The following is a 27,958-nucleotide window of genomic DNA, read 5'->3' as shown; positions in this document are numbered from 1 at the left end:
TCATCTGGCTCCATGTTTGCCTCTTGCCAGCACCATCTCTATAATCTCTATACTGTGAGTCTGCCCCCCAAGCAACTGTGCAAGCTCAGTATAGACAAAGCAGCCCAAACCCAAATTTTTAAATTTTTAAGCGGAAAGCTTATTTTAAAGCTGCCTCCACAAGTTAAAAACAAAAGGGAAAAGCTCTGCATAGTAAGAAATGCAACCTCCATGGAACTTAAAAGAATACAAAATCCTTGAAAATTAAAAACAGTACTGTGAGTTCAGCCCCCTCCAAAAAAGATTAGGTGGGGGAATATTACTGTCATGTGTAAGAGAGAACTCGCGGATTAGAGGTGGGCTGGGTATATGGCATGGTACTGAACCTTTCTCCGCTATTCACATCTGATAATCGTTGAGCAAATTATCATTTACATACCAGTTTTCTCAGTAATGAAATGGGGAAAATAATGGCACCTAAGTCATATGGTTATTAAGAGAATTAAGTAAGCAATTGAATGTTAAGCACTTTGTAATGAAAGATTAATCTCCTTCTCTGACCTTCTAAATACATGACAAAAATACTAAATAAAAATAATGATCTAAAGTAAGTATCTAAATTCTTATACTTTGTGATTTCTACATATACTTACAAATCTATTAGAAATTACTTGGAATCTAGGAAATGATCACTACTCACTAATACTTTATGGTAGAGGGAGAGCTGGTATATTTTATGACAGAAAATACAGTATACGTCCAAAACAAATGCATTCTGAGTAATGCCAGAGTTAAAAGTATACTTCTCTTGCATATGTTTCTCATCATGTCTCCTTATTATTATTTCATATCTCACCAAACTTCAAATACATTATATAACTTCAATAAATTGACCCTTCTTGCCTACCCAGTAAGGCTCATCAACATAAAATGTCATATTCAGTAGAAATAAACAATTCCAGAAGCATTAAAATGTGAAGTCCACACTGAGGTCTCTTGAAGAGCAGGAAAGGGGGAATTACATCACACCACACACACCCATACAGAATTTCTCATTCTTTAAAATCTTATTAACCACTCCATTTCATCCAGATACCCCATGACTTGGTTTTTATACAATCTCTAGTCCTTACCTCTCCAGTCTAACCCTCTAGCTCCCACTTATTATTGTGGTTGTTATTATCACTTTCCTGCTGTCCTACCTCCATTTTCAACACCCTTCCTTCAGCTAGATCTTTTCTTTCAGGGATAACTCCAGGTACTTTCTTCTCCGGATTAGTTTGGCCTCCCTCCTCTCCAACCATTCGTAGATGAGCACAACAAAGATACTATAACCAAACAGTACAGATAATATTCCTTAGATGGTAGGGAAAAGGGTATGGATACTTAGAGTCATTCATGAAAGTAACACCTTTTCAATCAATAGTGCTTCAGGTACCAATTAGTAAAAATCTCTAAGGTGTTAGCAGAATGTAATTATTAGAGTAATAAAAATATCCTGAGACATCAAATTAAAATTCATCTGACTTAACCAAGGCCTGAGGAAGGATAATTGAGTACTAATATAAAAGAGCAATCTAAGTATTTTGTTTTGCTTCCAAAATATCAATTTATATAAATGTATGGTACATAAACTAGGAATTTTATTTATGACATAACTGCAGACATATTAATAGAAATGTAATTTGTAAGTATAGCCTTTTTTCAAATAGGCATATTAACAGAAACATATGCTTACATTTATTAGTATAGTTCTTTTTCAAATTAGATACTGCTGATTATAACAATATACATGTAAAAATACTCAACATATTTCACATTTATAGGCCATAAAAAACAGATGATAAGATAGACTCCTGCCTTCTCATAAATGTAGAATAATGACAAAGGAGAAGCTTTATATGAAAGCATTTCAACAATTTAAATCCTCACAAGTTCATAATACATCCCACTGGATAGGAGAGTTCAGTTTTACAGAAAATTTAGGCATTTCCTCAGTTTAAGGAAACCTAACAAAGTTCTGAAATATTGAGCTAAAACACAAAGGTAGAAAATAATCACATTTCTTCTGTTAAAAACCTTGGCTTTAAAAAGGTTGGTAGTAGAACAAAGAAAAGAAAGTGACAGTTTTTAGGATGAAAATTTTTCTAAGTTCAGGACTAACATTGAAGAAATAACTGGAATAAGCATTTTTGAAAGAATTGGACTCCATTTGCTGAAATTTAAACTGACGTTTCAAAAAACAACCAGTGTACATTGTTGCAGTCTGTCGTGGTTATGAATTGCAGCAAACTGTTACAATTTATCCAAGAAAAGAAATGCAAAAAATAAATGTAACTTGGCAGAGAACACTGGACTTTGTGTCCTACTTACATAGCTGAAAAGAATGAAAGCCTACCATTTAAATTTATTACAAAGGGATTTGTCACTCCTGACAAATAGCAAATAGCCATGAAGTTACTCTGTTCAGAAAACTACACATTTCATCACTTTGGGTGCATTTTAGAAGTGAATGGCAAATACATAGGGTGAGGATAATCAGCTGAGAAGTCAAATAGGATTTCTCAGAATTACTTCTGAGAAAGGATTTGCTCTTGAAACAAACAGCAACAGGCTTTCCAAGTTAACCTGGAATCTAGCTTTCCTTGATCTTTCTTTCTTTCCTGTGAATTCTTATTGGTTTATTGTCTAACAATAAATCTGGGTTTAGCCATATATCATCTAGCATATTTTTGCTATCAACTTCCTCATCACTTCTGTTTCCCTACTGTATGCATGAGCCATCTACACGTCACATGTCTTCCTTCTGCTTTTTCCCACTTAGTTTTTTATGGCAACCCAGAAGCAGGTTTCATTACCCCCATTTGACAGGAAAGGAAGACAAAAGCCAAGAGAATTTAAGATATTTGCTGCAGGTCACAAACATTCAGGACAGAGCTAGCTTTCAAATCTAGCACTCTATCCACTGCATCCAGCATCCTCACTGTAAGCTGTGTTTTAACTTTCTGTTTTGCTACAGACATTCTTTTCTTATATCCAAATTTCATTTACTGTGTCTCCCCTACAGCCGTTCTGTGACTGGCAGTAATAATACTATTGGCTAACATGTATTGAATACTTCCTTTGTTGAGTTCTGTGACCATGCCAGGCACCTTATAGGAATTATTATCTCCATTTTCACAGGTGAGAAAGGGAGAGAGGAAACATCACACAGCCAATAGATAGTAGGGTCAGTATTTAAGACAAATCAGTCTCACCCCAGAGCCCACCTGGTTAACCCCTATATCTATCTATCTATCTATCTATCTATCTATCTATCTATCTATCTATCTATCTATCTATATATATATATATATATATATATATATATATATATACAGCCTTCCTTGGACATAGTAGGAGCCCTGATTGTGTTTGATGACTTGATGAGGTACAGATAAGATAAGAGAAGTTGGCAGCATTATGAGAAACAAGGTGTCACCCCACTACACTAGCCCAAGCCCAGTAAAACTTCAAAAGGTCACTCGAATACAGATCAATTTAGAAAAGATCAATCTTAGATACTGACAATCTTCTATCAGTTTTTCAACCTGATTCAATCCTTAGAACAATATCCTATCTCTGTGGTGTGGATAAATAAACTCATGCTCACAGTGTTTAATAAACTACCTAAGGATGAAAACATCTCATAAGTCTTCAGCTCCTATTCATATTCTTAACTCCCAGGGTAAACATTCACCTTTAGTCAGTATTGGGGTTGGAGGGGGACATATAAAGATAGAGCAAACATTTCCTTGCCTCCTTTTTCTGCTTGAATAGAGAAAGTTGATTACCTACTGTTGTGAAGTTGACATCATGAAGGCTAGAGGTGGGAGGGCTTTCTTAAATTTCTCCTGGGAACCAAACAATAATTCCATCCCAACTAGTACCATTTTGAAACTATCAAATAGCTACAGCTTTGGAATAAGGGCTATGTGAGAGCAGTAGGCTACTTCAAAATACACAGAAATACCTTTCTGTAGCATAAAATGAAGCTAGTAAATTTAGAGGAGAGAAAAGCTAAGCTCAATCTGGCCCCAACATCTGCACTTTTAAGCCCCACTCTACCTAGTTTCAATGGAGAAGCCAGTTGGGCCACTGACAGATTCAGCAGGTATTTGCAACTAATGGCAGCCCCAACCTGCCCAGCACCCAATGGACAAGCATTTAGAGAACACAGAAACTGCCACACATGCCCTTACATGGGGCCGGTATAATGAAAACATTAGATGTGACACCTTCCCTCAACCTTAAGAAGCTTAAATATAGTTGGTAAGAAACAGCAGCAAGCAAAACATCAGAAGAATAAGGACTAAACCGTGTGAAACAAGACAGAAAAATACAATGTCTTTGAAAGGAGAAGAAACTCAAAGGTCCTTGGATTGGAAGCCATTAAGTTTGATTCACTTCTGTTGTTAGGAAGATACAAACCCAGCCTTGTGGTTGTGGAACTGAGTGAGTCACACCTGTGGAGACATTTGTGAATCGTCACCGCATGGTAGTACACAGATCCTCTGTCCTGCTCTACCTATTATTACTAGCAAATGTTTTGAAGATGTGAGCAATATTCCAAAGCATGCCACTTTTTTATGGGTAATATTTAGGCTGAATAAATCTAGGGAAAATAGGCCATAAAAGAGAGGAAACATTGTGTCTTTATGTGTTACATAGGACCAAGTTGTGATTTTTTTATAATATCAGCAATTTATATGCCAAATTCCAATTCATCTTTATCTAGGCAGATCAAACATTTGATTCCATTTTGCCTTCAGTGTTTTTAATTGGGACTGTATATGACCAAGTCATATGGAACTTGCTGCTGCAAATAAAATAAAATGCATAGGTTATTCCAATCTAACTCAGCCAGTATGCCAACACACAATTCTTCTCTTATCTTAAGAATGAGTGTCATGAATTCAAGAGTTCCAGATGGCAGTCAGAAAGCTTAGATTTTTTATGCATCACTTATTCTGCCTAACAGTGAAAAAACTATAGGTAAAGCCAAAAATAAATCTTTCATGTTGTATGTGAAAAAGTGAAACTTGCCTTCATAGTCTGATGATTTGAAATTCAAAACCTGAATTGCCTTATGAAGTACATTACCTATCACAATATTTTACATCTATCATATAAATATTATCGAATATGAGGATTTGGAAAAAGAAAGCAATTAGCAAAGCAGAAATATCAAGAGTAAGTTTTCCTTTTCTTTAAAATGTAACACTTTAAAATAATTTGTTTAAAGGAAGGTTGACAAAGCAAGCCCTTACTTTCTTTAAAGGAAAACAAACAAAAAAAGGTGAATTTATATGCAATGGGAAAGTTACTGCATTTAAGACAAAATTTGCTAAATTAATTTGTAGAATCATAACAATTCCAGAGCTTGGAGATACCAATTATAGGTGAAAAAAAGGTCCAGAAAGGTTAAATTACTTACTCAAGTAAAACAATCTTAAATTCTGAAAAGACCTCAAGTGTCATATAATCCAGTCACCATCTAATACTTATTTTCCTACCTGTAACATGGGAGTAATTTGGACTCGTGCTGCTTTGCAAGATCACAGTTTCACTTGAGTCTTACCACATTCCAGAATTTTGTAAAGTAAAAGAAAAATGCCATTCTTCATGAAAATGTGTAATTGTGGGAGTAGTACGGAGTACATGTATTGTATCGGTCAGCTGGAGCAGCAGCAGGTAACGGTGCTGGATGCACCCCAAGAACTTTGTTCTATACCTGAGTCACTGGTCTTCACAGGCAGAGGAATTGGCTTGCCAAGAGGACTAAAATATATGTGACCACCTTTTTAAGTCTGCTCCAAATGCTCTGGAAGAGAAGATAAAGACTTCCCAGATCTCAGAAAAGAAAAAGAAAAATGCCACACAATGCAAAATAAATTCCTTTTATTACCCAACATCAAAAATGTACAACCAGATTTAGAAACATGACAGTCAAATATTGAAGAAAGATACTGATAATTTTTTAAAGCCTACCATCACTTCAATTTGTTACATCTGCTTTCTCACTTCTACATTCTGTCCCGCCACCACCCTCTAGCCCTAAAAGGGCTATTTCACATAAATTAAAACCCAATTTTCAATCTCTATCTTCTCTTGTAGCCATTTGCTTTATTACAAAAAAATGGCAAGATGATACTGTGGCATGAAAAGAATAACAAAACTACACATCATCACATGAGCATGCAAAACTGCACCACTGAAGATACCATTTCTTAGAAGAGCTTTTAAAAGAAAATGCCCAGAAAAAAAAAAAAAAGCATGTGAAACAAAGAAAATTTAGAAAACTTAACCTGGACTAAGTTGTCTTTTGTATTTTAACAGTGGTGACACATACCTGACCAGCATGCAGAAGATTAAGGCATAATACACTTGCTTTATATAGTGGTTTAGGTTCCTTGCAGAAAATAATGCTAATTCAAGTTCTAGTGTATGATCTGACAAACCCTATTTCAGAAAATGAATCTTAAAGTGGCAAAGCTTCTAGACGTAGCATTTTATTTCCAAAACAAAGCAATTTTCATGGCATAACTAGATTAACCTGAAAGATTTCTTTCATGCTGGGTCAGCTCCCTAAAAAGTGGCTGCTGAGGATAATCACACTGTGGCAGCTGTAACACGATGCCTCACACTCACAGCAAAGTTCCCATTCCTCTCACATGCTCCCAGAGGTATTCAGGAACAATACCACTGCAATCATTGCTTGAAATCAGATAGTTCTAAACCTTAACAGTATTTATATATTCTATTTTTTTTAATGTGTATTTTGTTCATTCTATTCTCTTTGACAGAAAGTGACTGTAGGATAGTAGACTAGCAAAGTCACAAGACATGTTTTCAGTAAGGGAAAAAATTACCTGACTGTTCAGTTTTTGTTCACTATACCAATTACATAAGCATAAACTGCACAGGTTTTGAGTGGACGACTGAAATACAACTCCAATGAATATGATTTGAAAATCCAACTTTTAGGGCACTGTTAGATAAATGGTACATGCTGTGCATTTTACAAAGTTCATTGAATGAGATCCTGTAATTCTTCTTAGGTTTTTGGAAGCAAACAAAATGCTGGCCCCTATATGAGGCTTTTGTGGCCTTTGGAATACTTATCTTCTATTAATTATTTATTTAATAATTTCATAAGAAAACATTTAAGGAGACTGTTATAAGTATGGTTTGTATACTAACCAGATAAGGATTCTATTCAGTGGAACCTTAATTAACATTATTTGGCAGTAACACCAAGTTCACATAATTCCTTTATTTGCAGTTGATCCTACTATTCTAAGTAGTATACATTTTGTAAGACACACTCAGAACAAAAAAACAAAAGGAGCTCCTCATGTGCATTGGAACTTTACACCATTCAAGGAAGCAGAAGTTTACATGCAAACTCTTCAAGAAATACATCTTGAACTTTTAGCAAACTTTCAGATTGAATTAAATCAGAGTGTAACTGATAGGGCTTGTCAGACAAATCACTAAATCTCTGTTAAATCCTACTGTTTCTTCTCAGTGTTCTATATAAATTAGCATATTCCATTATCTGAAGACAGGCAACCCCATCTCTTGATAATAGGTAGCATTCTCTTGTAATTCATTGTGTATCCTCAGTGTCTAAACCACTGGTCAATTCAAGGAGAACAAACTGGCTCATTAAACAAGATAAAGTCATCTGAGTCTTATATTACAGGGGGATTTTTTATTTTGCAATTTTTCCATTTCTGAAAGTTTCTGCTTTCACTGAGAACATAATTGGTTATTCACTAAATATGTAGTCTTATACCACTTTATTCAATACAAAGACACAAGTCATAGATTTAATTCTAAAAATCTATTTGCAATAGAAGCTTATTTGGGGTGTATTTTCTGGAGAAAGGGTATGCATGACAGCCATGTGATAAACCAAGGTCCTTGTCATTGATGACCAAAACATCTTCATTCTAGAAATTGACCCCACAAATGCAATCATTAGTTCATGTAGGAAGAATGAATTTAGTTGAATTAGAATGGATGTAAAGTATTTTTCTGCACTTCAGCCAAAAAAACTACAAAGTAATGGAGAGAGATTTCACTTGCTTGACACATTAAGCCATTTTGAAGACAATTTGGAGAACATCATGGCAGCCTCAAAAGACATTCGGCAGGCAGGAAAAAGAAGAGTCATTTTTATGTGAGAGCTCCACTCAGCCAGATAAACAGATGCTCCATTTCTTCACCCTGGCATTGTCTCATTTAACTTTGTCTCATTTAATCTAGCTATCACCTTAGGCTTGTTAGGACTACCTGATATATTGAAGTCTTAAGAAGAAATATCCTTCAGTACTCAAAATTAACTTGATGATAAAATCTTGAGACATAAACAAAATAAAGTGCTTGCATTGCTCATGTAAACCACTGTGTTGTTTGATCTCCATGTCAGACTATAAGAATTTCTCTAGTGGGGGAAAGAAAAAAAGAACAAAACCCAGCATGATGCAGTGGCATTCTCATTAAACTCAGCAGGAGCTTTAACCGGAATCGAGAAAGGTAAAGGTCCCCAGTTGGTACAATTTACTGCTCTTATTACGGTTTTGATCACAAGGACTGATTCATGTCATCCAATTTCTTTTCCTTATCACAGTGGCTTTGCCAAGAATCAATTGAATTTAAATTTAAGAGCTTCATATGTCTCTGTAAAACCCAATGATGGGTTGTACAGCAGTGATCTTTCATGTCCCTTAATTTGATTTGATATCTATTCCTACAGAAAAAGTATGCTATTTCAGCTGTTCACAACATTAATCTCTCAAACACTCCCTGGTCATTATATCTTAGGAAACCATAATTCTTTGGGGAACAGGTGGGTAGAATGAATGTAGACTGAATCCATTTTTATACTAAGCCAATAAGCATTACATCAGCATAGCAGAAATAACTATAACATTACCTCATATCAGTGATCTTCTTGGATGTTAAAATAGATCTTTAAAAATCTGAGATTTATTTTTCATTTAAGTGTTGAATCTTCAAACACATGGTCATCAACCAAAGATTTTTAAGGTCCAAATTAAGCCAATATAGTATATAAGTGTTTCAAATAAAATCATCTTAGTTGATTTCACCCTTCAAGAAAAAAATCAAGTGATGGAGCCACGTAAAAGTATTTCTAAATGGTATGATAGACTTGACTTTTAGAAAATAATCTGACCTCGAGCTCTAGAACCCCAAAACAACCAAACTACCAAACACAATATACCATACACACACATACACACAATAACACACAAATGGTCAAATCAAGTTAGAAGGAGCATCAGGAGTTTAATTTATGACATGGGAAAAGAAGGCACCAAAAGAAAAAAAATTTTAGGTCACTGATTCCCATCTATGTGAAGACTAAGGTAGTGGACAGGAGGATAGAATTCAGAGAGCAATGGAGTAGTGTGAGTTCATTGTTTAATAACGTGGGTTTAAGTCTCAGGTCTTCTTAGAACCAACCAGCAAAGTACCCTGTTTTCTGCTGTTGTCTGCTTTCCTTTGCAGTTCTGGCAGCAGCAGTGAGGACTGTCAACAAAGTTCACAGCTATCACTCCAATTTCCTAGGTCCTAAAGGCACCAGAACCTGTAAATAACAGATTTTTCCTAAGGAAAGAGATCCTTTTAGTCACTGTTTGTATACTGGCAAGCTTCAGATAAAGAAATGTCAGTGAAATCTCTGAACCAATGCAGATCTAATTGCTATAAAACCAGTGCAAGGCACCTATATCCTGCATTCTGTGTATTATCTGATTTTTTCCTTGTGTTCCTTCCCAGTGACCTTGCAAAAGAAAAAATTTAGGTTGAATTCAAATTGAGTATTTGGCGACTTACTAAGAAAATTTTCTGTTAGACTAACATGATCACAGGGGAACATGAGAAAGGAAAGGAGGAAAGGGAATGTGCTTACCCTGGGGGTTCAACAGAGCCATCCAAAACGCAAGTCCATCGTCAGAGCCTCATATTGATGGTTGTTCCCACACAAGCCAAGTGAAGTAGAAAATTGAACATTTTTAAACCATTTACTTTTAATTATTTGGACCTTTCAAAAATAATAGAGTATATTGTCATGAATAGCATGCATTATTTTCTTGCTGAAACAAAGTGTATAAAATTAAGATATATTTGAAAGTTTGAGCAAAGGGCTTAGAGTCTATGATAAATATATACTCAGAGTTCCTTTTGAGAAACTGTTCCTGAGTTTTGTAGCCATTTCTGCACCAGTATTTACCACCTAAGTAAAATCCACAAGTCAAAAACAAAAATAAGGTGTACTTTCTTTTTATAAATCTCTTTACTTACCTATAGCCATGTAGTCAATAAATCACATGTGGGAATTAAAGAACAAATCCCAAAGAAAAATGTGAAGAGAAAAAAGTCTTGAACTCTCTTTTTTAAAAATCAGTAATAAAACACCTTATTTTCTTGTTAAAAACAATATGTAGACAGTGAAGGTATGTGTAACATACCTGAGCAGATTTTTGGAGGAAGTGATTTAACATTAAGAGCAAGACACATAAGAGTCAGACAGATATACATTCAATCTAAACTCCACACTTTAGAATCCATTGGCTGTTGCAAGTTATTCTACCTGTCTGCCTCTTTTTATTTCATCTGTAAATATGGACTTACTAGAGTACCTTTTCTCAGCATCACTGAGATGATTAAATGAGAAGATGCATGCAAATATCTTAGGCCTGTGCCTGGTGCATTGTTTGTGTTCAACAAATAACAGTTGTGACCATTATTCATAGTTTATTGCAGCCATTTGGAAGAATGGAAAACAATTACTGCTCATACATCTTTAGGTAATTGGGTATTTGCCATAGAATTATTATACATCATGTGGGTTAAATTCTAAATGAATTCACTAGAGAAATACATTTACTTGCAAACATTCATAGTTATTAGCAAATGCAACCAACTATGAAATAGATTATATGGAATTACCTATTACCACCCACATCTTACAAACTTGCATACAACTCTGGTTGGTATTGGAGTATAGTGAAAATTAATACACTCTGATTTCCAAAAACGAATGAAGAAAGTGATTATCAGTTCAAGTATGAAATACCAATAGTGAAATCTTATTAGCATGTTTCTAATAGCCTTCACATTTGCTTGAGAAATTTTATTGTTAATAAAAAGGGTTATGCAAATGATATATCTTACAGTACCTCAACCCACATTCTTATTTTCTGCAAGGCCAACCCAACCTACCGGACTCAGTTTTAGTGACTCTTTCTCTGGAAAGCTTCCCTTGACCACCCATCTATAAGGATCTCTTGCTGTCTTCCCTCTGCCCTTGGCCCCAAATTCAGTTATTATTGCCTATGAATTCTTCCTTCATAAAGTCTGTTGTGTCTTTCCTTTCTTTTTCCTTTGCCACTCCCTACCATTTTCCTGAGCCGAACTTTATTCAGTTGTGTCTTAAGTGTGTCTCCTGGGAACACGTCTTTCCTGCACAAAATGTCTAGATAAATCTAAGAGGCTTTTATCAGGTAACCCTCCCCACTTACCAAGTGTTCGATGGCTCCCTATTACTAGGATAATTGTAATGGCCGCATTTTGAAAGTGAAAAGGGGATATTGTTAACATGCTTAAACCAGAACTGTGCAGGCAAACCAGGACTTACAGCTAACCAATTCATTCCCACCTCTGTGCTTCTCAAACTTTCCCACAAGAATATTCCTGAAAGTGGACTCAAAACTAGACTCTGAAGCTTAAATTTCTCTTAAGCTCACAGGTTTAAAACTCATGATATTCTGGCATTCTGGTAAAAAATTTATATATCCATGTTTGTTTTAATGTAAACATACTATTTTAAGTCATAACTCTTCAGCATGAGCAAAAATTCAAAACATTTTACCCAGTCTTAGAACCAAATGGACCCCCAGGAAGTCTTACCATCAAAATGTAACTCCTGAAAACCCCACTTTAGTGGAGTCCCAGAGCACAGAGAATGACATTCACAAAGACCGTGACATGAAGGATGCCCCCTGGAACTGAGTTAACAATCCAACACAAACTCACTGCCCTATCCATAAAAGTCTTCCATATACTCTCTTTAGAACCCCATTTCCTTGTCCACAATAATAAATATATCTTCTTTCTTCCTTGTTTTCCTCAACACTATTTAGTCTTTACAATCCAGTCCTTTTGCTCTGGCTGCCATACAGTATTCCCAGTTAAATTTGAATTTCAAAAAAGCAAGGAAATTTTTAGTATGTCTCATGCAATATTTGGATTAGAGCATCTTACTACACTGATGGACAGTGACTGTAATGGGGTATATGGTGGGGATTTGATAATGGGGCAATCTAATAACCACAGTGTTGCTCATGTAATTGTATATTAATGATACCAAAATAAAAATTTTTTAAATAAAAACTTAACTAAGCATCCTGTATTTATATTTGCTAAATATGGCAACCCTAACCATGAAGCTGTTTGTGACCCCTCTTCTGACATCCCCAGGGCTTTGAGATTTTTCTGAATTTCTAATATCAATCATCGGTGCCTCCACTGACATTTAACCTATTATGCATGTGTTTCTATTGATTTTTATATCCATATACTCCACTTCGCTGACTTGAAAGTTCCTTGGGAATGGGACCCTTTTACATCTCTCTGTAATTCCATAATGCCTCACAGAAATTCCTGCCCACAGATGGTGATCATAAATACTTGTTAATTGAGAGAGCTTGACTTAAAATCAATGAGCATGATAGCCAACAACTATTTATTGAACAACTGCTTTCAGTTCCACCCAGAACTATGCTAAAAATTATTTCATAAGTCAGATGTAGCATTTGCCTTCAAAGAGCTTATAGTTTTGTAAACAAAAATTACACATAAAAAACCAGTAGCGAATGACCCTGAACAGAACATAATCAAGTATAAGAGTATATAATCATGATTATGAAGTAGCATCTAAGGCACTAGGAGTAGAACCTCTAAGAGAGAGAAACACTGAGAAGGATGAAATGAATTGGGCTTGAAATTTTGGGAAGGACTGAGATGAAAGGGGAGGAATAGCAAGGGCCATGCCACCTGGGGGAACGTTGGAGCAACTGCACCAGATGGAGAAGAAATCCTTTTTAATGGAGAGGATGCCTTTGCTGTGGGGGGGAAAAATTCAGGGTTTGCTGGGCTGTGGTTACAACTGGCTTTAAGGAGCTCCCTATGATTCAGAGCAGCTCTACCAGAGAATCTATGCAATGGCCGCTACCAGGGAGGTTCACGCAGTGTATAGAGTCACAGCCCTCTAGATAAAGGGGAAAAAAAAGAATAAAAAGTGATTCCATTAAAGAAATTACCCACAAAAGTCAACTGGGTTTTATTCCCAGGCCACTGAGGAGAGTAAAGAACAAACATTTTTCTCATCCGTGGTTATCCTTTATACTCAGGGCTCTAAAAGTGCTGGACCCTGATCACCTTTACATCAACTGCCTTCATTAACTTACCAGCCTTAATCAGAGCAGTGGTCTTACTGAAAACTACTGAATTTCATTTCTAAGAAACTGAGGACAGATGTTGAGTTTCTCTTCCATGAAAATTCATGTTCTTCTACAGCTTTAATCTGTTACCTCTCTACGAGATGGAAAATCTTTTATTTTTATTTTTGGTTTGGCCCTCCTTAATAAAGTTGATATCTTTAACATGAGCTTCTAGTATGTGCTTAATTTTGCAAAATGTTCTGGATCCCATATTGCATGATCTTACAGGAAAGGTACCAGCCTCCAAAGCCTTGCTATCCTCGGTTTTATTCAGCTCGTGAAATTAAATGTATTAAACTACCAAATGTTTCTGTCTGACAAACTGATTCACACTGAACATCCATGTAAAGACTTAAGTGGACCTATATAAGTATCATAACTAAATAGATAAATAAGACAAATAAATAATGGCTCCATCCTTCTAAAATTCCAAAGGCACCCAATAGAATCTCTCAGAATGGATTATGTCATGGCATAAGGCAAATAGTGTTGCTTATATTAAGGAAATAAACTAAATAGGAAGGAAGATTCTTTTAAAGAGACCCTCTGGGTATGTTAGGTTGAACCATAAGCAATAAGACAATATTTGATCTTTGCATATGACTCAACAATATGTGAGCATGTGCATCCTTCTCAACACATTGACCCTCATTCTGAAAGTAAAGGTAGAAGAAAGCCTCCTGGAAACCCTGAGCTGGACTGATTTACTGCATTTTAATCTGGAGGCCCCAGCCTTGTCACTGACCACATACGACTTTGGCCTCCGTGGGCCAGTTTCATTTGGAAAATTGGTGGTGAGGTGGGAGGACAGTTGACTAAATGACCTCTTAGGACCCCCGCAGTCTAATCCTCTGTAGCTCTAAAGCATCCAAGTGGAATCTGTTTCCTGTTAGTCAACAAAGAATGCATTGGTCAATAATGCCCAAACTAAACTTCTGGGAATACCCATCTTCCCAAGGAACTCACTTTCCCCCAGGCTACAGTAACAATCAGAAGACCCTGCCAAGAGGTAAACCTTATCTGTAAGGTTCAATATGTTAGGCCACCACCATCTGTTTACTTCCTCACAGGTAGTACACCATATACCTATCATTTTTCTTCCATTTTTCTTAATATATTAATGGTCAACAGTGAGAGGATCTCACCTCCTCACCTCTATCTGGCCATCACTTGTCCCAGTGGTGACCAACAGTGATAAGATCCCCTCAGAAGTTACCCAGGCAGGAGGCCTCTGGAAGGGGAGAATGACGTGGGGAGGGCAAGAGGAGGAGGGAAGGAAGAAGTAGGTGCTTGGCAAGGTGGGCATCCAAACTGGGTTTTGCAGAGGGGAAAGACAATCCTTGTCAGATCTCAGATCCAGGTTTTTGGTATGTGTGGGAAGAGGAAAATACAAGAAAGTGTACTTGGGGATGAAGAGAAAGCAGCAACATAGGTCCCTGGAGGATATATCTGCTTAACAATTATCCTGAGAAGTTCTCTGCCTATCCCCAAATGATTGTGCGGCCATTCAGGCAGAACCACCGGGGACAACTCCTGATCTTACTTAGGTGCAATAGGCTTGCATGCACTTGCTCTAGAAGGGACCTATCTCTGCTCATCATGTTGGTTTCTGTTTCCACCGGCTTTCCTGTCTCTCCCTTCTTTCCTGCTGGATCTTAGCCCCTTCTCTACCTTCCTTTCCCTCACTTCTCTAGCCTGCCATGCTGTGCAATTATGTCCTCTGCAATAAGGAATATACACTTCAGAGGTCTGTTTCAATCTTTCATTTGGTTATTTTGTTAAAGAAAGCAATGCAGTGTCCCTGGTAATATTCATTCTGCTGGAGGCTATAATTATTATTCAAATTAAGCTAAGAGGAAATTTCAAACATGCAAAATACTAACCTGGAGTCTTTTATTTCAGCCTACAAGGAAAAAATGAAGGAGCTGTCCATGCTGTCACTGATCTGCTCTTGCTTTTACCCAGAACCTCGCAACATCAGCATCTACACTTATGATGGTGAGTTGCCTGTCCAGGAACCAGCCCTGCTAGCTAGATCATTTGGAAAAGCTTGAATATGTTTGTTTCTCTCTTATAGCTGCTGATAGAGTTAAATCAGTATTTTGTAGATCTCACTATTGACTTGCTGTGTCTAGCTATTAGGTCTTATTTGATTGCCTGTTGCTCAAAACACTGTGAGTTTGATGCTAATAACAGCACATTAATGTCTCTTAAGAAACATGGCTAGATTGCTATGAACAGCCACATCCAACATATCTACATCCACAATATGTTGAAGGCTCTTCTTTGCAAATAACGTAATATGCTAAGATCTAATTAGAGCAAAACATAATTTGCAAGAAAATGCCTATACTTAGGCAACTCAAGAGAGAACATGGGTAACCATCACTGTTTTTGCTTCATTTCAGTTTTTATAAAGTTCTCATATTCTATGTATGCATGTCAACAAGCTAGTAAGTACCAATAATAAAATGAACTTATGACTCAGGCCCCAGATAAGAGGATGTAAAAAGAAAACCCTAAGGAGTTGGCGTGGCTATGAACTTTATTGCGGTGCAACACTTTCAGTTTGATTTATCCAAATGCATTCCACTCCATTTTCTTTCCTCCTGGCTCTGCCACTATCTGTGGGACCTCAGGCAAGTTGTCTAGATTCTCTGAGCCTTATTGAACTCTACATCTTCTTCCCAGAGTTGTTGTGGGGTTTAAATGGTTTAGTGCATGTCAAAGGCTTAACCCTGAGCCTGGCCCTTTGTAAGCACTCCAAATGGTGGCTCTTGTTAACAGGATCATCCTCACTTAATTCAGTCAATTTAAAATCAAAATGTTTGACAGAGTCATATGTGTAGTAAACAGTGCTAAGATATTTTGCTGCTACTTCACTTACAGTTGTTTTTTCTTTTCCACATGTACAAAGAAATAAAGTAAAGATTAGGTGAAGGGTCTGTGGCAGTTTACCCCTTCGTGCCTTCCAGGCCCATTCCAGGGCCCAAAGGCATTTTCCTTCTGAAGTTTTATATGATGGCATAAGCATCATAAAAGATAATTAACTGTTTCATAAGGAAATGTCCTTCCTGGGAAAGGGTTTCAGTTTCCAATCAAAACCTTCATTAGAATGCAGGCCCAGTGCCTACTTATATAAGTTCATTCGTCAGCAAATAAACCAGACAGATCCTTAATCTGGTAGTTGCAGCTGTGACTAGTAATTCAGCTGTTTCTTCTGAGATTCTAATATCTCACTGTGTGTTGTCACTGAGGCTTCAAGATCAATAGGGCATGGAACTCAGGGCCTAGCATGAGAGACTGACAAAATACAAATGATCAGTAGGTAGAACACAGTGTGGTTAACTGCAGAAGTAGAGCTTATACAAATATGTCCCGGTGGGACAGAGAAATACTGACAGTTTCTGCTGATTGAGGATTTGAAGGGATGGGGATAAGAAAGTCAGAATATGTATAAGCTGAATCTCTGAAGTTAAACAGACAATTCAACATTGCTCAAGCACAGCTTCCTAACAAACTTGGTAGAAATTTTCAAATTTCCAAAGTCTTTAACCTTTCCTTGTATGTCTATATTAGATAATAATTTGAAGTGTTTAATGCAAACATTATAATAAGAATTAATAACAGCAATTATTGGCATTTTTGTATTTATAAACACCAAGTGCTGTGGCCTATGTTTTATATTTTGTATCCTATTTTTTTTTATTTTAATATCTTTACAGTTTAATTTTTTAAACAGCTTTATTGAGGCATAACTGACATATAAAACACTGCACATACCTAATGTATTCAATTCGATGAAATCAGACAAGTATCCTTTATCATTAATGTCAACAACAATCTTAACAGGAAGGTTCTCTTTTTATTTCCATATTTTAGATGAGGCAATGAATGCTTGGAAGTTAACTAACTCTCTCAGTATCACACAGCAAGTAAGAGGCGCTCACTAAATGGGTACAAATATAGGCAGCTCTGGTTCTAATGTCTATAAACCAAGCCATGTAAAGGCCCATCTACTTTACCAAAAAAGCTATTTTTATTTGCCTACATTCTCATGGAATCTTTTTTGTTGGTTACATAAATTATTTTAGAACAGTATTCAAGAAATAAGTATAAACTTGGATGCCTTCAGCAAAATTTTTAACATTTGTGGAAAAAAATCCACATTGTTTCCAATAGATTTATTGAACTGATTTTGTCTATATTGTCTATTAGCATTTAAGGATCTAAGGTCAGTCCCTGTTCACCTGGGATTTTACTCGACTGTAACCTCCAAGTGCACTAACCAAGCTGCTAAAGCACATTAATGAGTATCATCACATCAAGAGAAGTAGTATTTCTTCTCTGCTCTGCTCCAGACAGAAGTGTCCTGGAGACCTGGCCATCTTGATTGCTACAATTTAAAAGGGACATTCATAAATTAGGGAGCACTCTGAGGTTAGGAGTAATGCAGTGGTAAAGCCCTGAAAAGAGTGTCACTTTAGGGTCCTGATGAACTTTAGCCTGGGGAAAAAAACCTTGAAACAGAAATTCAGAACTGTTTTCAAATACTTGGACAATGACGCTGCAGCACAGGCAACAGCCTGACCTTGGGAAGGTGCAGAGAGTGTCCAGAGAACCAGGAGGCTGAAATGAGAGGGAGGCTAGCTGGGCTCAAAATGAGGAACATGCCTCTAAAACTGAGAGTTGTCCAATGAGCATTTTTTTTTAATCATTATATATTACTAAGTTGGAGGTTGTGTAATTATAAGTGTCCTAGCAGATGCTAGCTGTCACTCTGTTTTATATTATATGTTATATTACTTTATATTATAAATCATATTATATACAGTTAAAACTCTAGAGTCTAATAATCTGCTTATCTTTACCACATAAGCTGCTGGTGAAAAAAAATAACGGCTAACTGTTCTCCAGTTTACAAATTTAAATGTTTTTTAAATGTACACAGTGTATGAATTAGATAAGCAGATATGGCCCCCTCCCTCCTCCACTGTAATGACCCTCTTCCTGGCTCTTGTCTATAGCTAAGGTATCCTGAAGGAAGATGTTCTAAGTAGCAACAAAATAGAAGCAATGATATTACAATAATCTGATCATCTTGTCCATTGTCCCCATTAGCCTGCAAGCAGCTCGAAGACCCCCTCTCAGTGTCCTCCCCAAGGTGGACACTATACATGCTGATGGCTCAGACCAACAAACATACAGAAGGGAAAAATGGGAACCAGCAGGATGCTTTGCACATTAGCATTGACTTGGCCAAATGTTTCCAGCCATTCAGAGTTATATTGGTTCTAACACAGCTGCTGTGATTTCTAATCACAGGATTATACATGAGAACTGAAGGACTTCATTTTCCTCATCATTTAGCCTAAAAATGCCTCCAGGCATGGTAATTTTCACACACAAAAAAAAAATCTAAATCTTGATTTTCGTGGGAAACTCATATTTATTCAAAAAGAAAACAAAGTTTAGTTTAAAATCAGTTCAGGCTATTCTTTCCTAAGTATATCTACCATTATTCAACTCTGTATGGACATTATTGAATTTCTCAACACTGTACGTGTTCATTCTGTTAAAATATGTCCGTAATTATACTAAAGAAAGAGGTCTTGTGTGTTCAAAACATATAGAGCAAATGATCACAGGCAGCCTTTTATTCCTGTCTGCCACCATAGCAGTCCTCCTTTCAATCGTCAGAATTCACATCACTTCAGTGAACCCAGGCTTCACGCTCTGCATGCTTAACACTCTTCCAATATTCATTTCACAGATATGGAAGTGAAGCAAATCAACAAACGTGCCTCTGGCCAGGCTTTTGAGCTGATCCTAAAGCCACCATCTCCCATCTCAGAAGCCCCACGAACTTTAGCTTCTCCAAAGAAGAAAGACCTGTCCCTGGAGGAGATCCAGAAAAAACTGGAGGCTGCAGAGGAAAGAAGAAAGGTAAGTTTGCCAAAGATTTTCATATTCTTCCATCTCTTCCCTTCCCTTTCCTTCTCTTCTCCCTCCCTCCACCACTCCCTAGTGTGAGCTCAAGCTCCCGCTGTCTCTCTCTCTCTTTCTCATACACACACACACACACACACACACACACACACACACTTTAGGCAGAGGTTCCAAAGGATACCAATGCCAGAACCTGCACCATCCCAACTCATATAGATCTTCAACAGACAGAGAGCCAGGCTAGTTCCAACTGAAGTTCTCGGATACTAAGAGAGTTCAGTACCCTAGTGTCCTTCCCCCTACCTTGGAGCCCTTATTATGAAAGTCTTCCTGCCCTCATCCAGGGTGCACAACCTTAGGTTTAACTCCTAAGGATTCTATATAGAGAAAAAAGTTAGACTTGAATATATCTGTACCAACTGTGTGGGCAGGAATGCAGAAGCAATGGCTCCTCCCCCTCAGAGTCTGCATCCCATCCCCAAGTATAGTGTATGGTTTTCCTTGAGACCATAAATCACCAGAGTTCATCCCTCTGAGGTACTGTCTGCCAAGGTGCTGTTCACCCCAGGATAAAGGCCAGGAGCTTGCCCCTGTCCTCTTCAAAGCTTCCCTACCTGCCTTTAAAGTTGGTCCTTCCAAGATCAAGATCCCCTCTGGGATCTATGAGTGTCTTTCTCTACCCATTTCTAAGCCTTGATGGCATTTTTTCTCTTTTCCATTGACCCCTGTTTGTATTAGAGAGCTTCTCTTTTGCCAAATCTTGAATTTTCTGCAGTCACATGATTAAGAAAAGCCAAGGGTATTTCAAATGGAGGGTGCTCAGAAATCCCAAGGGCTCTACACATAGAGACAAAAGTTAGATCTGAATGTATTTGTACCAACTGTGTAATTATTGGATCCATCCCATCAAGATGTTCCTGATCAACCCAAATGGAGTCATTTTAGGTAATCATTCATACATCAATTTCAATGGAAACTTCACTTACTTTTCTGTTTTATTAAGATGCCTATAAAAAGTTAGCAAATACATTAAGGGCTTCTATGGTGGATAGTTACAAAGAGAACAAAGATAGTTCTTCTCTTAAAGGCTGAATTCTCTAACAGGGAGTGGAGGGCAAACCCAAATGTGTACATGTGTAATATGTGTGCGTGTATGTGTATACATATATATATACACACACACACATACATATACATTGACATGTGGGATCAATTAACAAGGCTCCATGATTAGAAGTTCTCAGATTAAGTTTTCTGAAACAGAAAATACTTTTTGTTTTAACCTTGTGGTTGAAAAAATTTACTTATGTCATGAAACATACTGATCACAGTTTCAATTTTCACCAAAAAGTGAAGTTCTTCAGGCATCTGACAAGCATTTCTTTACATGTGTATTTATTGCATTTGACCAATAAATGTTATTCTAGATGTGAATTTAAAAAGCTACTAACCCATGTTGCTTTGAAAAATCCTGGGCAGCTTTTTTTTGTTGCTATTTATAGCCTTCTTCTCATAGCAAAGCTAATTAATTTATCTAGAGTCACAGTCCATCAAGACTTTGCTGCCAATATATGTAACTTAGCAGAACTGTAAGGTAGAGAGCATGCTCTACTCAGGACAGTTTAGGTTCTCACCCAGGCATTGAAGCATTAACATCTTATGGGTCATAGGTTAACATATAGAGATGCTGTGACTTGATGAAAATACAGTCCATGACTGAGTGGAAACTGAAACTTAGAGATGAAAATTCAAGACCTTGCTGGTGTTTACAAGTGATGTATTTAATCTGGAGGAAATTATTTAAAAAAAAGAACAACATGAAGATGATCAAAATTAACTGTGTGTTCTCATAAAACTCCCTAGGTTAATTAATTACTGACTCTGGTAAAATTCCTGCACCCTGACAACTATAAATTATCAGCAATTACACATCTATGCAATGGAATTGAACTAGAAACAGCCAAAACATGACATTTACAAATGTCATCATCCAGCATTATGACACCAGGAAAAAGTTTAAATTTTAGAACCCTTGAAAATCAGGCTTCCTTCACATTTCTGGCATTACTTGTTAAATTTCTCAAGGCAACAATCAATATATAGATTATGTCCTGGTAGTAAGGTTTTAATTCGAAGAAACTGTAACTAATTAACTGAAAGTGCCAATTTAAAAAATCATTAATTGATTTTATTCTATTGGGTTGTACTGACTTAATTAATGATCACTTGAAGAACTGTTAATTCTCTTTAAAAAGCTTTCGGCAAGTACATGTATCTCAGTAACGATCTCAGTGAAGACATGCATGTAACCAAAACTCAATTCAAATAGTAAAAACAAAAAGGGGGTCTGTGACTAAAAAGACTAGGGGTGGTTACATCCTGAAAAACAGCTGGAGCCAGGAGATAAGCAATATTGTTGGAAAACTTTCTTTTTATATCTATCATCACTCTCTTCCTGCTTCTAAGTGGTTTCAATACCAGAAAGTTTAGTTTCAGTCAGTCCCAAATTCTTTTCCTCACAAATTAGCAACTGTAGCAGAAAGAGAGTTTCTCTTTCCTGATATTTTTAACCAAAGACCTGGAATTGAGTCTCAGAGGCCTGTCTTGCAACCCTGAGCCGGTCATTGTGGCCAAGGGGATGCAGTACTGATTGGCCAGCCTGGATCACATGCTTACAACTCACTTGCAGAGGAGTTGAGGTGTAAGCTCCCTGGAGGGAGAAATGTAAAGTAATACCCTAAAATGAGGTGTTCTTATCCAAAGAAGCAGAAATGGCTTTTAGAAAGGCAAAATTATAAAGAATCACAATTTTATCTAGAGATGTCTAGTGTTGTTTAACAATTAGAATAATTATTTAGCTACACTATTCAACTTGTGATTGTCTTCTTTAGCTCTACCAACATCCCATGTGGTTATTTTTATAGAAATAGAATGAAAAAAGCAATCTATGCAGCTATATAGAAACATTGTCCAATAAAAATATAATGAGAGCCACTTAGGCATTTTAATTTTTTCTAGCAGTCACACTGAAAAAACATTAAAAAAACATAAAAATAGTCATATGTGGCTAGTGGCTACTGAGTTGGACAGCACAGATACATATAATGATTAGACCATGAAAAGTCTAGTTAACCATGGGGAACTTAAGGCTAACCTTTCAAACTGGTACCAGATAATTATTCAGATTCAACTCTGCTTTATATATAGGTATATATATGTTCTCTAAGAATTACATTAATATAGAAACTCAGGGATTTTCTTTTAAATGTTCATACTATGATTTCAGTCTTTACATTATCAGAAGCAATCCAGGGAAAGTTCAGGACCTTCTATAATAGGGTCTTCTAAATCCCTTGGCTTCTTAGGGTCTCAGTTGACATGTCAGGTCCTCGCTGTGGAAGGGGGCTTCTCTGAAGCCGGTTTTCATCAGTTAGTCTCTCTCACGGAACCCACGTTTATTTTTCCTTCCCAAAACTTAGCACAACTGGTAAACCAGTATTTATTTGCATATTTATTTAACTTTATATTGCCCCCCTCCATTAGATTATAGACTCCAGGAAGGTAGGAGGTTGTGGCTTTTGTTTAATAGTGCCTCAGGCAATAGTTAGCATTACAAATATTTTTAAATGAATAAATAAATGATAAATAACTTCTGGAACCAATTGCTAAAGTGGCAGTATAGAATTTGTTTTGACTTTTTACTTCATCCTCCATCCTAAAACAAAATTATAGTCAATGAGTTTCCAAATGACATCTTTTGAAATTACACTAATTCTGCAATCCAAAGAATTCTTAGCCTAAGGGAAATCACTCAATCAACAGATAATTTTTGAGCACCCACAATTTAACAGGCATGGTCCTAGCTACCAGAGATACCTCATCAATCTTATATTCCAACTGGGGAGAAATAGCAAATGAATAAATATATAATATGTCAGTTGATACTTAATCAGGGCAAAGGAAATCAGTAGTACTGGGGTGAAAAGAGCTATGAGGTGGTCAGAAAAGGCCTCTTGATTATGAGAACATTTTGAAAAAAGCATGAAGGTATGGAGTGAGCCATGCAACTCTTCTCTCAGGGTAGAACATTTAAGGTAAAAAGAATAGCAAATGCAAAGTCCCTGAGGTAGGAGTGTTTTAGGACTGCTTGAGAAATAACTCAGAGGACAGTGTGGCTGAAGCAGAAGCAGCAAGGGGAGACTGGTAGGAACTAAGGTCAGAGGGTAGCATTTTAAGGAATTTGACTAGAGGTGAAATGGGAGGTCACTGAGGAAAATAAAACCATTTCACTACTTGATGTGAACCACAGCATCTTTTCAGAGAAATACCTGCTCTGAAAAGCTGGGTGACTAGAAACATAGTGTTAGATAAACAGAGGAGACATGAAAGCATTCTAGACTGCGAGAATGGATCAAGAGCTAAGGAGAGTCAGAGGTGAGAATGCAGAAAGTGTACCTTCCGGGCAGTGGATAGAGCCATAGTTTGAGCTAGTGGATTTGGATAGGAGTTGGAGAGTAGGGAGGAGAGACTGTGGAGGCCTTGAATGCCAAGCCAGTGCTCAAATTCCATTACACAGGAAATGAGGAGTCCCTAAAGGCTTTCAAAAATACACAGATGTCCAGCCTATCCCAGTGGTCAGCAACATTTTCTTTACACTGGATCTATTTCCTTTCCCATAAAGTACAAGTTTTTAAAGGTTCTGCCTAACAAATACATTCCATTTAAATAAGTATTAATAAATTCCTTTTATCATGGCTATAATCAAAGGAATCTATAAATGCCAGTTGCAGTTAATATTTCTGATAATCATAAAATAAGCATTTCCTCACTAAATTGACATAATTCTAACTCAAAGTAAATATGAAGATAGATATAGACATAAATGTGAAATATGAATTCTGATAGTGTTTTTAAAACACAAAGCAGCTATGAGCCTCTCTCCTGCTCCATTAATACCCTTACCAGGCCTGCTCTGGGGAGTTTGGGGACCACGTGTGGGAACCAGTGACCGAGGCTGGGTTGGGTTGCAAGGGCCTTCTGGATTTATGTAGCTGGAGTGCTGCCACGCATCATCTCCGTGTGGGTGCGAATCCGCTTCTGTGAGCTCTCTAGGTGCCTTCCCCGATTCCTCCCTCCATCTGTTGACACTCGGCCGCACCGACCATCTGGTTACTGTGCTGGATGGTCCTCCCTTAGGCTCCTTTGAACCGGAATGAATGCTCCTTGATTAGCTGGTGGAAGAAATTTGTTTTAAAAGGCATCAGCCCTCTTCCAGCTTTTTTCTCCCCTCTTTGATTATCTCTGGGAATCAGCGTTCACCTCCATGAGACCATGTTATCTCAGGAGGTCAGCTGGAAGCTCGTATTTTGAAATCAAAGTTTCCAGCTGCAACTGACTTACATGTGTGAAATCATATGAACACTTTAGTCCTCCATCCAGCCATCCATGTATTCATGCAACAAGCATTTATTTACCAAAAGGCAGCAGAGCTAAGCTAACTATACATCCTATTTGGCCCAGGATAACTCCCACTTACTCCTGCTGTTTTTATATCACTATTGTTATTATCAATTTTATAAGTATCCCAGTTTAGACAAAAAATTATATAGTCATCTTAAGCCAAGCCTCTGGATTTAAGATCATCTTTAAAAGAACAATGGTTAAGAACATATGATTAAGAGAATGTCTATGATCAAAGTCTCTGTTTATCACTTAATAGTTGTGTGAGCTCGGGCAAGTCACTAATCTCTCTCTGACTTATTCTGCCCATCTATAAAATGAGACTAATAATAAAACCTACTACATCGTGGAGTTACTGGGAGAATTGGAAGAATTACTCTACATAAAGACATATAACATGCACTGTAAAAGAGTTAGCCATTACTACATAGAAACACATCCAGTTTCTGACCTCACAGAAATGATCTAGCAAATAGATAAACCATCATAAATAAACCTCATAAAGAAGTTTCCCATTAACAGATTCTGAAATACTACCATATGATACATCTCATAAATATATTAAATTTTATTTATTTAATTTAAATATTATTAAATATTACTTACCAGAGAGACAGTTTGATAGGTAACAGCTATATAAATAGGCCAGCCCAATGGAAATTAGCTTGAAAAAAATTCATATTACAAGAAAATGATGAAAACTTAAGGATTTTAATGACACTGTTAAAATCTCACCCTAAAATAGATTAAACTAAAAAGAGAACTACTCAAACTAGTCCAGCAAGCTATAATTGGCATACTCACAATATTGGCACAATCAACTCTAAAGTCACTGCAACTCTGAAAAAAAAAACTGTTGTTTATTTTTAATAAAATGGCACAAAAGTGGATCATCTGTCACCAAACCTGATAGCATCTTTTCTGTTTGTTGGCATCTCACATTGTAGACAGCAAGTAAGTCAAACCCAGGGTGGTTTGTAAGCAGTGGATTAGGAACTCCAAGGGCTGGATTGTTTGTCACCCACCTTTGGGAAGCCTTCTGTCTGTGGAGAATGGGACACACAATCCACAGAGTCCTCCACTGCGCCAGTCCCACGGGGAAGCGCATCCCTGGGCTTCGCTTCCTAGGGACAACCACAGCAAACGCTTCACAGGCTTTATTTAGCAGAAGGGCTCATTCTAAAGATCTTGGGTTTTAATCATTTTAAATGTTTTATTATGCTTCTGACTCTTCAACACAAAGTGAATATTGTACCCTTTTGTTTACCCAGTTACATTCAGTTGTCATATTTAACAAGACATCATTTGTGACGTTAACTGAGTCAATGTTCTTCACTGTTAACAATAAAGCCAATAATGAGAAACACATCCTCTGACCTACTACCCAAAGCCCTGTAGGTACAGGAGACCTAATGCCTGGTAAATGGCTTCTGATAGCAAGTGTATATTCAAATGATGAAGAGGGACAAGGAAATAAAGGGGTAGAAATATGTTTATTTCAGAAATGAGTGGAAAACTAGCACATCTAAAATACAGTCTTAACTCTCATAGAAATACACAAAGTAAAATGAGTATTATATACCACTTAGCTCAAATTTATCTTCCATTTCATTTGTACAGTAATTAAACTCTTAGTCTCAGTAATGTCAGAAATGGTAATGAACCTCTTTGGAAAACGTTAGTGTTCCTAGATGTACTATAACTTTTCTCCTGTCTCATTATTTTTCCCTTCACGTACGTCTCATGTAATAATTTCAGTGATACTGAGTTCAGAGTAAGGAGGTTTATACTAGAAAGGGTGTTTGACAATCACTTGCCTCTGTTATTACATGTGATTGGAGAAGCTTCCTTAGCTTCCCAGAATGTCATGTTGCATGTGTCGGTTCTATAAATACCGTGCCTGGACATTTGCATTATATCAGATGATCATTATCATGCCCCAACTTGCCATTTCAGTATTTCAGTGACCTCCTGTTAGGTACATGCTATTCAGAAATGATCCTCCGTGGTCAGATACATCTCCCTTAAACAATTTATTTCTAACAACTGCTAGCAAATCCCACCTCTCCAGCCTTCTTATCAGTCCATACAGTCAAGATTCCTTTCTGCTTATCTGCTCAAGCAAGGAATAAAGTAAGAATGCCTGTCCAACCATGTAGTGAGAAATTCTCCCAAAATGAAGGAACATGCTTCCACTTCTGTATAGCATATGTTTTTAGTCTATATTCTCACACATAAGTTATGTTTTAGGGCAGTTTTCTGAGCTAAATGCTTATTTTGCTCATTGATAGAAATGTTAGAATCATAACTGGTTTTCTTCCTTGAGGCTCTCACTGGGAGATTAAGCTGTAGTCATGAAGACTCAGTTTCTTCCCTGGAGTGAACTTAGGAGAATTTACAGGCACTGGGTGCTAAGTTGTAAGAGAAGAAGGAAGGAATATTACTTTCTGCAGCAATAGAAACACAGAGACCTTAGCAACTGGGGTAAAAGCCCCATGGCCATTAGCTCTACAGAAGCATTTAAGAGCTGAGTACTTTTGAGGAGAGACCAAACTAGGGAGCCATATATATTTCCTCAGTGGGACATATCAACTCCATATCCTGCAGTTTGGTTTTTTTTCCATGGACTTGGCTTTAAATATTTGAAATGTAGATAAGTATTAAGCCCCACAAATGCATTGGTTGGGACAATGTTAGATAAAATTCTGTCTTCCAGGGTGTAAGAAAAGTCACCACAGAGATGAGCAGCCTTGAAATGTGGCCTGGGCCAGTTTGGCAGGTCTTTGTCATTTAGCAGCGGCTTCATGTGAGAATGCTCTCTACTGCCTTCTGTTTGCTTCGCCCCATTAATTATGCCAAAGAAATGCACTTGACACCTATCCTGGGTAATCTCATTTAGCCCCAATGGCTTGCAAAAGTACTAATGCCATTAATTGAGGAATTTCAAACTGAACAAATGCTGCTCTCCAGTAAGGCGAGAGGCCTCTCCATTGTTG

At 37.1% G+C, this 27,958-nt stretch overlaps 1 protein-coding gene across 1 annotated transcript in view; it reads left to right on the top strand.

Moving 5' to 3' along the window:
* The window catches only part of STMN2 (stathmin 2), a 50,807-nt gene that overhangs the window by 10,372 nt on the left and 12,477 nt on the right, over window positions 1-27,958 (top strand). Inside the window, exons 2-3 of the mRNA XM_036887517.2 lie at window positions 15,456-15,551; window positions 19,327-19,499. Coding sequence (XP_036743412.1) covers window positions 15,456-15,551; window positions 19,327-19,499 — 269 coding nt within the window. The remainder of the gene's footprint in view (window positions 1-15,455; window positions 15,552-19,326; window positions 19,500-27,958) is intronic.

The sequence above is a fragment of the Manis pentadactyla genome, chromosome 3 (genome assembly GCF_030020395.1).
Source record: "Manis pentadactyla isolate mManPen7 chromosome 3, mManPen7.hap1, whole genome shotgun sequence".
Taxonomy (NCBI): Eukaryota; Metazoa; Chordata; class Mammalia; order Pholidota; family Manidae; genus Manis; species Manis pentadactyla.
This window is presented reverse-complemented; position numbering and strand designations above follow the sequence as displayed.